Source organism: Anguilla anguilla, chromosome 9 (assembly GCF_013347855.1).
Source record: "Anguilla anguilla isolate fAngAng1 chromosome 9, fAngAng1.pri, whole genome shotgun sequence".
NCBI lineage: Eukaryota > Metazoa > Chordata > Actinopteri > Anguilliformes > Anguillidae > Anguilla > Anguilla anguilla.
The window spans coordinates 13467172-13480491 of record NC_049209.1 but is presented as its reverse complement, the minus strand read 5'-3'; the positions used below and the strand labels follow the sequence as shown (position 1 = coordinate 13480491).

The window sequence follows — 13320 nt, the reverse complement described above, 5'->3', positions numbered from 1 at the left end:
GGTGTTAAAAAAAAACGGACCAACGCTTTTCATCAGTGTTTTTGAGCAATGCTTTTTTGATCTGTCACATTCAAAGCCACATTTATATTATATCTGGAAACCCTGGGCAAAAGCCAAAACAGCAAAGCTATCAAAACAAAAAAACATCTGTGCAAAAGTTTGCCAAAATTATAACTTTCTCCCCTGAGCATTCAATTTTAGTTTTTAAATGTATGGAAATTGTGACAAAGCTTTTTTCTACTTCGTCATTTAATCTTTTGGTGACCGTTTTGAAATGTATGCTATAGGCTACTTATTGAAAATGTAATTCATGAAAGTTTAAATGAAGTTGAAAAAAAAAACTATCCCTTTTTTTAAATCTATCCTTACGTGGCCTTGTGCAAAGTGTGAACAGTATAACCTATACAGTATGAGTATAACCTACAAGCAGTAATCTGGAAGCATAAACACAACCGGAACAATTTTGTAGATTCAACTTCACTGAAAATTATTGGTTAATATGAATTCAGATTATTTCGCCTACTGTACAACGCTACATTTAGCTACCAATCTTAAACGATCTGTGACATACAGTACATTGCTGATCATTATTCAAAGACAGTTGCGACATAAACTACTGATAATTTGTGAAAGAAAGCGTTCCTTTAGTCCATTGCTCAGTGGTTACATTTTAAACATTTAAAATGTGTTCATTCAACATTTCATTTCTGCTGCTGTAAGAAGTTCTGTGACTAGGTACAGCTCCATAATGTTTGGGCAAAGATTTTTTAAAAACTTGATTTGGCTCAGAACTCCACAATTTTAGATTTGTCATCAAACAATTCACATGTGGTTAGAGTGCACATTTTTATCCATTTCGGCTTCAACACCTAGAAATCACTGCAATATATATATATATACATATATATATATAGCTCCCGCCCATTTCAGGGCACCATAATGTTAGGGATATATTACTTTTATGTAAATGAAAGTAGTCATATTTAGTACTTCGTTACTTATCCTTTGCATGCAATTACTGCTTCAATCTGTGACCCGTAGACATCACCAGGAGTATATATTTGGGATCATTGCCTTGCTGTAGGATGAAGAGCAGTTATATATATATATTTCACAGCCTCATAATGGCTTCCTTGACTAGTGGAACAACCCTGGTCCGCATGTTGACACACACCAATGAAAGACTTCAAAGGCAATCAAAAGCCTAGAATCAAGACAGATATGGAAAATTGTCGTATACTACCTGAACTAAGGAAGCAACTGAACGCAACTGACTCGTGCAGCAAATAGATATTGATTGGATCAAATCGTTGAACTTTTACTTTTGATTTGAAACTTGTCTAATAAAAGATATGATAAAGAAAAATGTCTTTTGGCAGTGGACCAGCTTCACCAAGCCATAGGTTATTTATTAAAGCACATTTGTTTAAAATGACGAATCGCTGAAGAAGTTTAAATTATATGGACTGTGTCCTGAAATAATATCTTTGAGTGAAAACTGTTGAGACACCTATGTGGAATTCGTAATTTCTAAAGAAACACTGTTTCTTTAACAAGTAAAGGGCCGCGAATTTCTCTTCGCAGCGAATGGATGGTCTGTAAAGTGATGCGAACTTTTTCTAGAAGGCCAGTCCTGTTACTTCGTACGAACAGGAGAGGTAGATTGCACGCAACTGTAAGTAGGCTACATTACATGTCCGCTATGGCAAAATCCAATACATGATTATATTATTATGGCTGATTATAGAAACAGTTAATACAACTCAAACTGAACTGCGGTGAGATTACGCTAATCATTTCGTTTAGCCTATTGTGATCAGTGTCACGGGTAGCTTTCCATCACTGCGGATAGCCTGTGTAGCCAATACGAATTTATCACATCGTTAAACCTATGCATTGCTTATCTTCACCTGACCGTGTTCTAATAGCCTATTGATTCACTAAAACGCCAAGTTCTCAAAACCTTTTCACATAATGTATTTTTAAAAAAAATATATTACATTTAAAATATATATTTTCGTTTTCTTTTTTTCTGCAGCAAAGACCGAAAAGAGACCAAGATGTCAAAACTTTTTCAATTACTACTTTACGTTTGCACTGCAGGCAAGCTTCACGGACAGTATGAAGGTAAGGCTAAAACTAAAACCGAAAGATATTATCTGTGTTTTACGTGGTCGCTTCATATGCCACTTTGCCTGTAGAGCCTCATTTTATTAAGATCAATAGCAGTGGTGCTGTGTCGCGTAGGTGTAGATATTTTCCTTTCAGTTCCTGCTTAATGGTTATGCCTGCATACCATGCTGTCGATTCACTCTTACAAATGTGGAAAGCCCTCGGAAGAGCTAAAGTTAAACGTTTTGTATTAAAAACAGCTGTTTTGGGGGGTCTAAATGCCTCAGAAACACCGAGAGGAGCTTAATGTTCCAGTAACACAAGAAAGTACAAAGTAGCTCTTTGTACATTAAACTAAAATATTAAGTCTTTAAAAGACACATGACTATTACTTACATTTCAAACGACCCATTGAATTAAACAGTTTGCTCGTGGGTACAATAGCAGTGCTCCACAAAAGATTGAAGTGGAGTTCTATTACCACTGTACCATGCTTGTGGCCAAACTTCCTGTTCATCATGGGTATGATTTGTGTAATTGCTATACTTGTAAGAGGCACCATCCACACACACATACACACAGGGACATTGTCAAATTGATTCTGGTCTAACCACAAACTGCCACCAAACCACTGAATCAGAAGGGATGACGAATTATAGTAAATAAACTACGCAAATAAGTTGCTGAAAAGTTATTTCAAGAAGTAAGGCATGTTCTGAATCCCTCATTCCTTAAGCCAAAAGTTGAGTAAGTACTCATACAGATTCGTACAGTTTATATTCTGTATTCAAATGTTTTGTTATTCATTGTTTAATAGTTTGTCTTTATTTTCCTCAAAACATGACAGCTGAAATGGCAACTGAATTTACACTTGGTTTTCGAGTGTTAAACGATGCATGCATACTGTAAATATTTTTAGTTAGGAATGATTAATGGTTAATGTGTAATGCCAAGTTATTAAAATTGTCAATATAATTATATGACTTCTTCAATTCATTTATTTCTGTTTGGTTTACATTTAGTTCTACAATGTGTTTGCAGTGATGCTGTAAAACATCACTGAATTATTCCGCTTCGCGCCTGAGCTGTTGTTGCTCCTAGATGTTTCCACTTCACAATGACAGCACTTTCAGTTGGCTGGGCCAGCTCTAGTATGGCAGAAATTTGACAAACTGACTTGTTGGAAAGGTGGCATTCTATGACAGTGCTGTGTTGAAAGTCACTGAGTTCTTCAGTACGACCCATTCTACTGTACTGTTCTATTGGTGTATGCCATGCACTTGCCCAGTTGTCGAGAAGATGATGAAGGATGACTGATCGGACCATATCACCTTTTCCCACATCTTTGTAGACCAGTGCATGACCAGACCATGGTTTTTGCTCCACTGAACTCTCAAATGTGCATTTGGCTTTGTTTATGCACTGCAACCATACAATAATATCCCTCTCTACGTAGTTGTCAGTGGACTGTTCTTGCTGACACAGTCTGATCACATCCTTCTGTGTCATTCTCAGTTACCTGAGGAAGAGCGGCTGTTCTGTTTTTTTTTACATATCACACTAATGAATGAGCATCACGGTCATCGAATGTGTGCTTACGACCGCAATTTCTGACCCTATTTACTGATGTCTTTCCCAGAGATCTAAATGCAGATGCCATATATATACACATACTTCTCTACTGAGCTCTTGGCCAAGCTCTTGTCTAAAGTCTTCCATGAAGAGGTTTTTTCCAAAAGTTCTGGTACTGAAATGATTGAACATCTGGATGAGTCTGAACAGAGATGATGTGACTGCTGAGTTGAAATCCGACACAGCTGTGATGATTATTCATCAGTGGTCATGGAAGTTATGGGTGAATCATAGTCTGAGATGTCAGCTGTAAATCTGCGCTGCATGTCATAGTTTTATATTTATTTAGCAATATTTAGCAGTGTGACACATTGGTGAGAAAAAACTGTTGATTGTGCACAGACATCATTGTGCTATTGGCCTATAATGTGTGATTGAACCAGATACCTGTTCATTTACTCATACGTCTTAGTTCACATCAGTTTGTGTGGGTGAATGTCCATGACCCACTTAATGAGCAAATGAATTTTTTGTGACCAATTTCTTCACTAAATTTCTGTCTGACATGTTTAAATGTGGAGTTAAAATGGTTTTGCATGTCAGAAGAACTTCATGTACACCACAACTACAGTAGTGTACATAACAGGTGCAGTGTTTCACTTGACTGATGTAAATTTCAGTGGAATGCATGTTATGTACAGCCATTTATTGTTTTTGTCTAATCTCCTGACCAACATAAGGCCCATCCACAACCAACCAGCAGGGCCTCACCCACAGTTTGGGAACCATGACCCAGATAGAATGTCAGTCTATACATTTTGGCCATTTCATGTTGCTATTGAACTCAGTGAAGGTGGGGCTAAGGTTAGGGCTACTGTTGAAACCAGTGATTCAAACAAACCATGCGACACAGGGAAATGGTTGAATAATGAGAGGAGGCGTACAGTATGTCAAATATGTCCCACTTCCACGCTTCCCTCAGAGAATCTGACCAGTGTCTTAAGCTGGCACGGCCCTGGCATGGCGTATTGCTGCTACAGTAAGTGTTGTTCCCAGACGGTGAAGGTGTCTTGAGATCTGGCCGCGTGAATTCCAAGATTATCAGAAATAACATTCACATCCAAACCAGTTGACAAATCAGATTTCTCTATATGTGATATTAGGCCAAGAAATAGATCAGCATTCTCTGAAATGATTCTTTGGAAACGTGTGTATCACATCAGACTATGTATTTAGAAACATTCCTTATAGGACATGACCTCCAAGTCCTATCAAACTCTGGCCAGCAGGCTCATGGGTGAGATTTGTTATCTCAAGGTAGCAAAAGCAAATGCTTCATCCCTTGTGCTGAATTTCTCAGTGAAAATAGTTACCTAGATTCTCCTTCAAACAAGATGGAAAATTCGATTTTTTCCAGCTGTTAGCTTTTTTTTCTCCTGTAATTTCAAATAACAGTACAATGATAAGCCAACCATTTCCCATTGTAATCTGTTGTTTTTAGTCTTGTCTGTTGTCATTTAGCCATTATGCCATCTGAATGCCACCCCACAGAACCATATAATCCAAGTTACACGGTAGATGTAATAACAGGTTAATTGCATAGGTAGCTGTAGCAAGGCCTTCATTTAACCCAAACATTTCCAGTCTAGCCCCCTTTGGTAAAAGGGATTTTAAGCACACACCGCCCTACACACATCCTGTGCTATGCCTTTTTCCTTCAGCCCTCTCTATGCCTGCCCCCCCCCCCCTTCAGTTGGCTTCTCTGCACCCCCACTTTGGGAACCACTGATTTAACCCAGTGACTCAAATGTTCTCATCCACAGCCAATGCAGTGCTTCAAGTAAATAAAGCTCATCCTGCATTAGCTGTCTATGCTTTTCCCCTCATAATTATTTAACGAATATTACTGATCACTAGATTTTCCATCATGGCAAATATTGAGCTGATGTAACATTGTTCAGGGTTTATGCTGTGAAGCAGACCCTCTGTAAGTGCATGATTAAACCGGGTTATTGCGCTTATATATGCTGCATGGACAAAACCACCCTTCCTGAACCTTTGAAACTGCCTAAGAAAATCGACCAATTTCTAAATAAGAGCCAAGACTCCCAAGGCCTGCTGGCTGTCATGTTTGGGTACAGCTGCTATGGTGAAATTAAATGAAGATGTGCCTGATGTGACTAGTACAAATAAACAACTTCAAATTCTCTTAAGTCAAAATTTGATCGATTTTCTTGGGCAAAGTAACTAGATGCTTGGGTAGAAGTTCAAGCTCCAGACTGTACAGAGATCATTCCTGGCAATTCTGTCACAGTCTAGGTATTTTACGTCGTCACAGTTGTAAGTTAAACTGTACAAGTTCAAGTGCAGGTGGAACAGATGTGGCTAAAAGCATTTGTCTGAATATGAGGTGACATAGTACAGTATAGTACAACCGTTGCAAAACATTTCAGTTAAAAGATGACGTGAATTAACCAGGTTTACAGGAAGTCAGTAATGAAGCAGTAATTTTGTGAGCTTTTGCCGTGTTCTTAACTTGCTTGTCTGAACGTGCCGAGTGTCTTTGTGGTCATAGTGTACAGTGGTCATTTGTGTGTGCGTGTGTGTTCCTGTCTGTGTTGAATCTGCCGGCTGTTTCAGTGTGTAAAAATACACCCCCAGTGGTTAACTCTGTTTGTACTTTGTGGCCATAAACACAGCTGGGTAAACAAACCCTTCCATAACAATACAAGGCATTCCTATTTAGAGAGTGAAATAAAAGGAAATTATGTGATTTCACACTTGTAGTTGTGCTGTTTTTTTGTTGTTTGTTTGTTTTTCCAGGTAGAGTTGCCTAAAGTAGAATGAATTCAGACGAAATGAATCAACCCTTAGTATTTCTTACCAGGACTACAATAACAGTGTGCTCAGCCAGCTAGCTATCTACAGCATACAAACAATTCATGCCACTGACAACATATTGTTTGAAGTGGGTGATGTCAACATAAATAAGCTATTCTTACACCTGGATCCAACTTAAAAGGCAGATATATGGAGGCAGAGGACCATGAAATTTCAGTAATGTGTCATTTTATGGGGCAATAATCATTATCAAGCCATGTAATTATAGCGACATCCTACAACTGAATAAGTACTTGAAATTAAATTAACCACAACTGCTGATGGGGAATCCTCCTCGGGTTGCTTTGGAATGAAAGCGTGTGTTTAGATCATCAAAATCAAACTATAGCGCTGGAAAGTAAAGAAGAAACATAAATATTCAGTATGTAGTGTGGATTCTGAGTCATGGTGCTCTTGGGGAAACAGCCAGACCTGCTGTGAAATCTGCTGGCAGTGAATCATCACACTGAATGTCTGTGGTAAATTAAAATGCTGCTATTTACTTGGACGCATATTTTCCTTTTCTATCGTGTCCTGAACTGCAGACTCTCAAATATTCCAGTAGTCCCCTAGAGCAGTCCAACTGCTAAAACAGATATGTTACTACTTGCTGTGTTTTACTGGATCACATCAAAAAGTATTTTCTTTACTTTTTCCTTTTGAGAGCTGGATACTGAATACTGGGGCCAAGACATGAAACCATCAGGAAAAACACTCACTCACTCACTCACACGCAGGGAACAGTCACTGACCTAAATTCCTTTAAAAACACATCCTAAGGGATGTTTTTTTTCCTTTATGATATTTATTCTATTATTAACAAAAACAGTTTTTTTTTCACAAATACTATTCTGTGTTTCTTACATGGAAACAGAACACCACAAATAGGTATAACCATAGACAGAAAATTAAGTTAAATTAGTGAAAGTCATTAAAAGTCATAGTGATAGTCATTAAATTAGTGTTAGCAAAATGTCCCCCATGCTGTGGTCTGCAGCTTCCTCCAGGCAAATGCTGATAAAGAAGTAATGGATGATGCTGTGTTAAGAGCAATCTGTTCTTTCTTTCAGGATCAGGGAATACAGAGACCAGCTACAATGAGGTCATTCCAGAGGTGCCCTGGTATATCCCACAACTGGACAACAGGAGTAAGTGAGGAACCCTGTCCCAGTCTGAAGTGCAGAATGCTCACCCTTTTCTACTACGCAGGAATGGAATGCATGGCCTTCTGAAGCAATTGATTAAATGGAAATTTGAACCCTCCCACATGCCAAGAATCAAGAAATTGCTGTACTATAATTCCTCAGTATTATATATCTCCAGGATTAGGGCAGCATACTACTTGCCTAGTTAGTGCAGATGGTATTTTTCCTCCTGAAAGGATAGGTCACCTGATAGTATTGCAAATGCAGACTACTTTGTCATCTGGTGTTGGGGGCATTGTTAAGGTTAGCTGGCCTGCGGACCCCGCTGTGTTAATAAGCTGTGTCACATCTGCCCGGGTGGCAGATCCGCACTGGTGCCACACCTTGAGCCTGTCCAACGGGGAGGCCACCTGCTTCTCTCCACATGGGGGGCGCTACCGGAGCACCCTGGGGACACGCTGCCAGCTGTCCTGCGACCACGGATACCGGCTGGTGGGGCGAGCATCCGTAAACTGCATGGCCAACCGACGATGGTCAGGCACCGCCCACTGTCGCCGTGAGTAACACTGTGGTGCGCCGGACTGTCGACAGGAAGTTGCGTTTCAGGGAGGGAGTCAGCCTCATTGAATCTGGTCTAAAAAGCCCTTCAAATACGTATGTGAGCAGCGTGAAAGTATATACTTGCATACTAAGCTCACACTCTGGAACTGGAACTCTGGAAGTGTCACTCTATTTTTGAGGTTACGGAAAATTGGAGTGAAAATAGATTTGACCTCATTTTGAATGCTAAGGTAAATCACCGTCAAGCAGTTACAATATTTTACCACCAGAGGTCTAGGTTGCATCAAAGTGGTAAAGACATAGTCTGCAAATACTGTGCAAATACTTGTTTCTGTAGCTTATCATCTGTGCAGCTTTTGTTAATTGACTTCATTATATACAAAAGCTCTACTTCAGCATCTGTGATGACAATTCTGCTGTTATACGGTTTTGTTGTGTCTATTCAGATCTATGTTTACCATTTAATGTAATTCCCTTTCAGTCAACACTTCTGATATAATTTTTTTCTTATTTTTGGTAGAGATTCGCTGCCATGTCTTGCCCATTATTGATCATGGGACTTACAGCTGCACTGAAGGTGTGGCGGTGGACTCCAGGTGCGACTATGCCTGTGACAAGGGTTACGAGTTGGAGGGGGACCGCACCCGCACCTGCCTCGAGGGGGGCGTGTGGAGTGGCACAGAGCCCACCTGCACAGGTACAGATGTGGCTCAGATCCAGATCAACACTCACCTCCTTTGAAATGCTGCAGTCCTTTGTGGGCCCAGTCGCATCCCTTCTTTGACTTTTCAGCTCAACAGAAGGATCATATAATTGTTTTTCAAACCACTGCTTCCAGATCTTAGAAAGCAGTTAAACCAGTAAGCAGAGAGGATGGGAAGTTTAAACTTTACTTTGCGAGTACCTTTGCCTGAAACAATTTACACAAAAAAGTAGTACTGTTATCTTAAAATTTGTGTTGCAGATAATGACCCTCCCACGATCAAGTGCCCCACCTCCAGGGTAAGGCTTGCGAGTCCAGGCAGGCGAACCACCAGGGTGTCCTGGGAGCCCCCGGTGGTCAAGGACACCGCTGACACAACACTGACAGAGTACGGAAAATATTTTACTTTCCCCCTCCCCTGTCCCATCATACCCCCCGAGCATCCTTCTTTTTCATGAAAGGAGCTAATTACTTGTCCCTCCCTACAGCATTACTCTGATAGGCCAAGAGCCAGGATCAGACTTTAAGGAGGGAATACATGTCATCCGTTACAAAGTTTACGATCGGGCGAGGAACAAGGCGGCCTGCAAATTCATCGTCCGTGTGGAGGGTATGAAACCAGGGTGACCGTCCGAGGAGGTGGGAGGGATGGGACTGCGTTTGGGTCTGGATAAACTATTTACAATGCCTTGTGATGCTAAGTGAGATGCTAAGGAAATTAGTAGGTGTCACAAGAATAAATATTTAACTCAATGATAGCCATTTCATTAGCAAAAGGTGTTGCTCATTCATGTTTGTTTCATTGATATTTCTGACAATGTCCTATGATCAGAAGGTAACCAAAGCTAGACTGCTGTACCCGTGAGTACACTGAAATGCCCGGTCTGCCCTCTGTTTGCCTGCAGTCAGGAGGTGCCCCATGCTCAAAGCCCCACTGCACGGCTACCTCACCTGCTCCTCGGACCGGAACAACTATGGGGCCGTGTGCCAGCACCACTGCGACGGGGGCTATGAGCGGCGCGGGACCGAGACCCGGGTGTGCCAGTTCAACCGCAGCTGGTCTATGTCTGCTCCAGTCTGTGTCAGTGCGTATCGCTAACTAAACCCGTACTTTGCACATCTTATTTTGCTGAGTTATTTAAGAATTGTCCACAATATTCATATTGAGAATCTGTTATATCAGCTAGCTCAGTCAAGGACTGGTTTTTATATATATAAACATTTTTTATCATTATCAGTATTTATCATTCTTTACATGTGTATGGTGTGAAACTTGTAAGAAGTTTAAAATCTGGGTGTAATTCCACACTTTATGAAGTTCTAAATGATAAAAACAATAAACTAGCAAGAACTTTAAAGTTCAACATGTCAGAACAGTAAAAATGGCAGACGGAACCCTTGACACCAAGACCTTGGTCTTGACACTTCTCCCGGTGTTGGAATGTTCAGTAGTACTTGCTGTCCTGTCTTTTAACTTAAACTGAGTCACACAGGGAGAGCAGCATGCTTTTCCCTTAAAGGCTTCTCAGCCACCCTTCTTTTTAGCCTGCAGAGCACTATTTGAGCTGTGCAGCCACTGTGCCAGAGAACTTCATGTCAATTACCGCTGGCTCCAGCAGACTACAGGAGTTGCTAATGTTCCATGAGGCAGTACATGCTGTAAACCAAAGGTGTCAAAATCCAGTCCTGCAGGACCGCAGTGTTTGCTGGTTTTCTGGGTGTTCTTGGCCCCAGTGGTTCAAGTCATTGATTGGCTGAAGAATCCACTCCCCTTGTGCTCTTGGCCTTAACTGGAAGCCGATTGAAGGGAAACCGCAAAAATCTGTAGGCACTGCAGCCCTCTGGGAATTAAGCTGGACACCCCCGCTCTAAACACTCCCTCTGTGTGTGTGCTACATCAAACTGGGCATTGCCCCATGCAGCTGTCAGCCACTTGCCACAGAGGTGGCCAGAATTTGATTCTGGACCGTGGGACACTATACAAGGGACTAGTACTTTAGCTGGATGAACCACCCAGGGGGCCTTGTTGAAGAAGTATTTAAAATGTGTAACCTGGCATTCATATAGCATGCATATAGGAGCTGTGTACCTGATGCTTCCTGTCAGTGATGCCAGTGCTGTTCTAGAGCATTCTGGGGGTCTCCAGGTTTTCAGGAGTTCCCTGGTCAGAAAGTGCTTTCCTTCAATAACTGTAGTTAAGGAGGATGAGCTCCGTTCCACTGGGCCAGGGTTCGAGGTCTCTCGTCGGACACTGGCTGAGCATTGTTCCTGTGTCCACAGCCATGGAGATAAACACAGATGTGAAGACGGCCGCCGCCCTGCTGGACCAGTTCTACGAGAAGAGGAGACTGCTCATCATGTCCACGCCTGACACTTCCAACCAGTACTACAAACTGCAGAACGTGATGTTACAGGTGTGTAATTCTCCTGGTCGGGGGAGGAGGGGGGTGGACAGACCAGTGGATTTGATGCCCATTTGCATTGTGCAGAGAGCAGGGTGTGGTCTGGACCTGAGACAGGTGACGGTGATCGAGCTCATTGGACTACCCCCTCGAGAAGTGGGCCGCATAAAAGACCGGCAGCTCAACTCTGAGGTCATTGAAGGACTCAGGTAACAGCTGCTAAGGTGACAACTGCAATTATGACAGACTAAAACATAAAGATGGTAATTTTTCTTGAGAAAAGTGGACTGTTAATCAGTCAGATCAATGAATGCTTTCGTATTCTATAATGTGCTACATGACGAATTATTCCTTTAAAAGCAGGTTACATTTTTGTAACTGGTTCAATTACAGACTGGCAAGTTAAATCGATGGGATCCTAATTGTTGAAAGTGTGGGCGCCTGGTTCCTGCAAACAAATCATGTGCGGAAAACCTAATGTCAAAAAATATGTTTAAGGGAAAAAATTGTTAGAATCGAAATGCATGTTTTCAACAATCTTAACCTCCAAAACAAAAACCAGCATTCAAAGTGGGTCCCCTGGACTGAGTTAGCTGGGGAAGGTCCATACATACATTGTTAAGCGGCCTGTGGGGACATATCTAGGAACATACACACAAGTGACCTAAGCTAGATACAATAGCTCATTACATCATCCTTTCTGTGCATCCTGCAGGCAGGCCCTGAGGATCTCCAGAAGCTACTTCTCTATGGTGCTGCTGGACGAACACGGCGTCGATCACGAGCGCTTCATCAACCCCACCACCTCGGACGAGCTCTACTCCTTCATCGACACTTACCTGATGGAGGAGGAGGAAAGAGAACGCCTGGAGAAAAAGAGAGACTACTGCGACTGAGCCTCAGAGCACTGTCGCCCTCCTAATGGTGTGGCATAATCTGCCCTGCACTGCTGGCTTAGAAGTGGACAGAGGGGAAACTCCAGAACATTCCCCACCACCACAATCCATGGCTAAGAGCAATATGAAGTCATGTTTTCCACAGAGCACTGGACAGATGCCAAGACCTCTTTGTAAACTAGCCTTAGGTTTCCTGTAGGATGGAAAAAAATTCATGAATGTGCCACTTAGCAGCAATCTAAGAAGGTGCAGTAACCTGTAATTTCCTTGTGGGAAACTGGAGGGACACTTGTGGAGTGTTGTTCAAGGGTGAAATCACAGGGATTTTGTTTTAGTTAAGATTGACTGGTAGTGGAAGTTTGATAGCCACAGTAACTACCAGACAGCACAGATGCAGAACAGGCAGTGCTAGTGTCTATCGATCTCTGTCATCAGCATGTATATAGCACTGAAAAAGGTGCTCCATTCAACGATATAATTATATTTATTACAACATAATTTATTACACTGCATAAAAACAAGCTACACTTCCAACCATTATTTTAATGTTCGAAACACTGAAAATCATACAGTAAAGAAATAGTGCATCTGTTGATTTTATTTGTAGAAGATATATTATCCCTTTAAAATGGAGAATGGTATATGCTATGGTCAAGTTTTAAACTTATGGATAGGTTTATAAACATTCAGTTACATGCAGTATATACACACACACACACTTTTATACTTTAGTGGAAACTAAAAAAAAAATAAATGTAAACACACGTGAAGTTGCATCTGAAAGTTTAAGGGCCAGTTGACCTATTATTTTATTGTTCGAAACACTGAAAATCATACAGTAAAGAATATTGTATTTATTAATTTCATTTAGAGAAAATGCATTATCCCTTTAAAATGGAGAATGGTATATGCTATGGTCAAGTTTTAAACTTATGGATAGGTTTATAAACATTCAGTTACATGCAGCATATACACACACACACACTTTTATACTTTAGTGGAAACTTTAAAAAAAAAAAAAAAAAAAAAAAAAATGTAAACACACGTGA

At 41.0% G+C, this 13320-nt stretch overlaps 1 protein-coding gene across 1 annotated transcript; it reads left to right on the top strand.

Annotated features, from left to right (window-relative positions):
- Nucleotides 1–1572: 1572 nt before the first annotated feature.
- LOC118236633 (sushi repeat-containing protein SRPX2-like) lies at nt 1573–13305 on the top strand. Its single transcript, XM_035435157.1, has 11 exons — nt 1573–1675; nt 2039–2127; nt 7635–7712; nt 8074–8265; nt 8791–8967; nt 9235–9361; nt 9462–9583; nt 9879–10058; nt 11254–11387; nt 11463–11584; nt 12091–13305. Exons 2-11 carry the CDS (start codon nt 2061–2063, stop codon nt 12269–12271), a joined length of 1380 nt encoding a protein of 459 aa, XP_035291048.1. The 5' UTR covers nt 1573–1675; nt 2039–2060; the 3' UTR covers nt 12272–13305.
- Nucleotides 13306–13320: the final 15 nt, after the last annotated feature.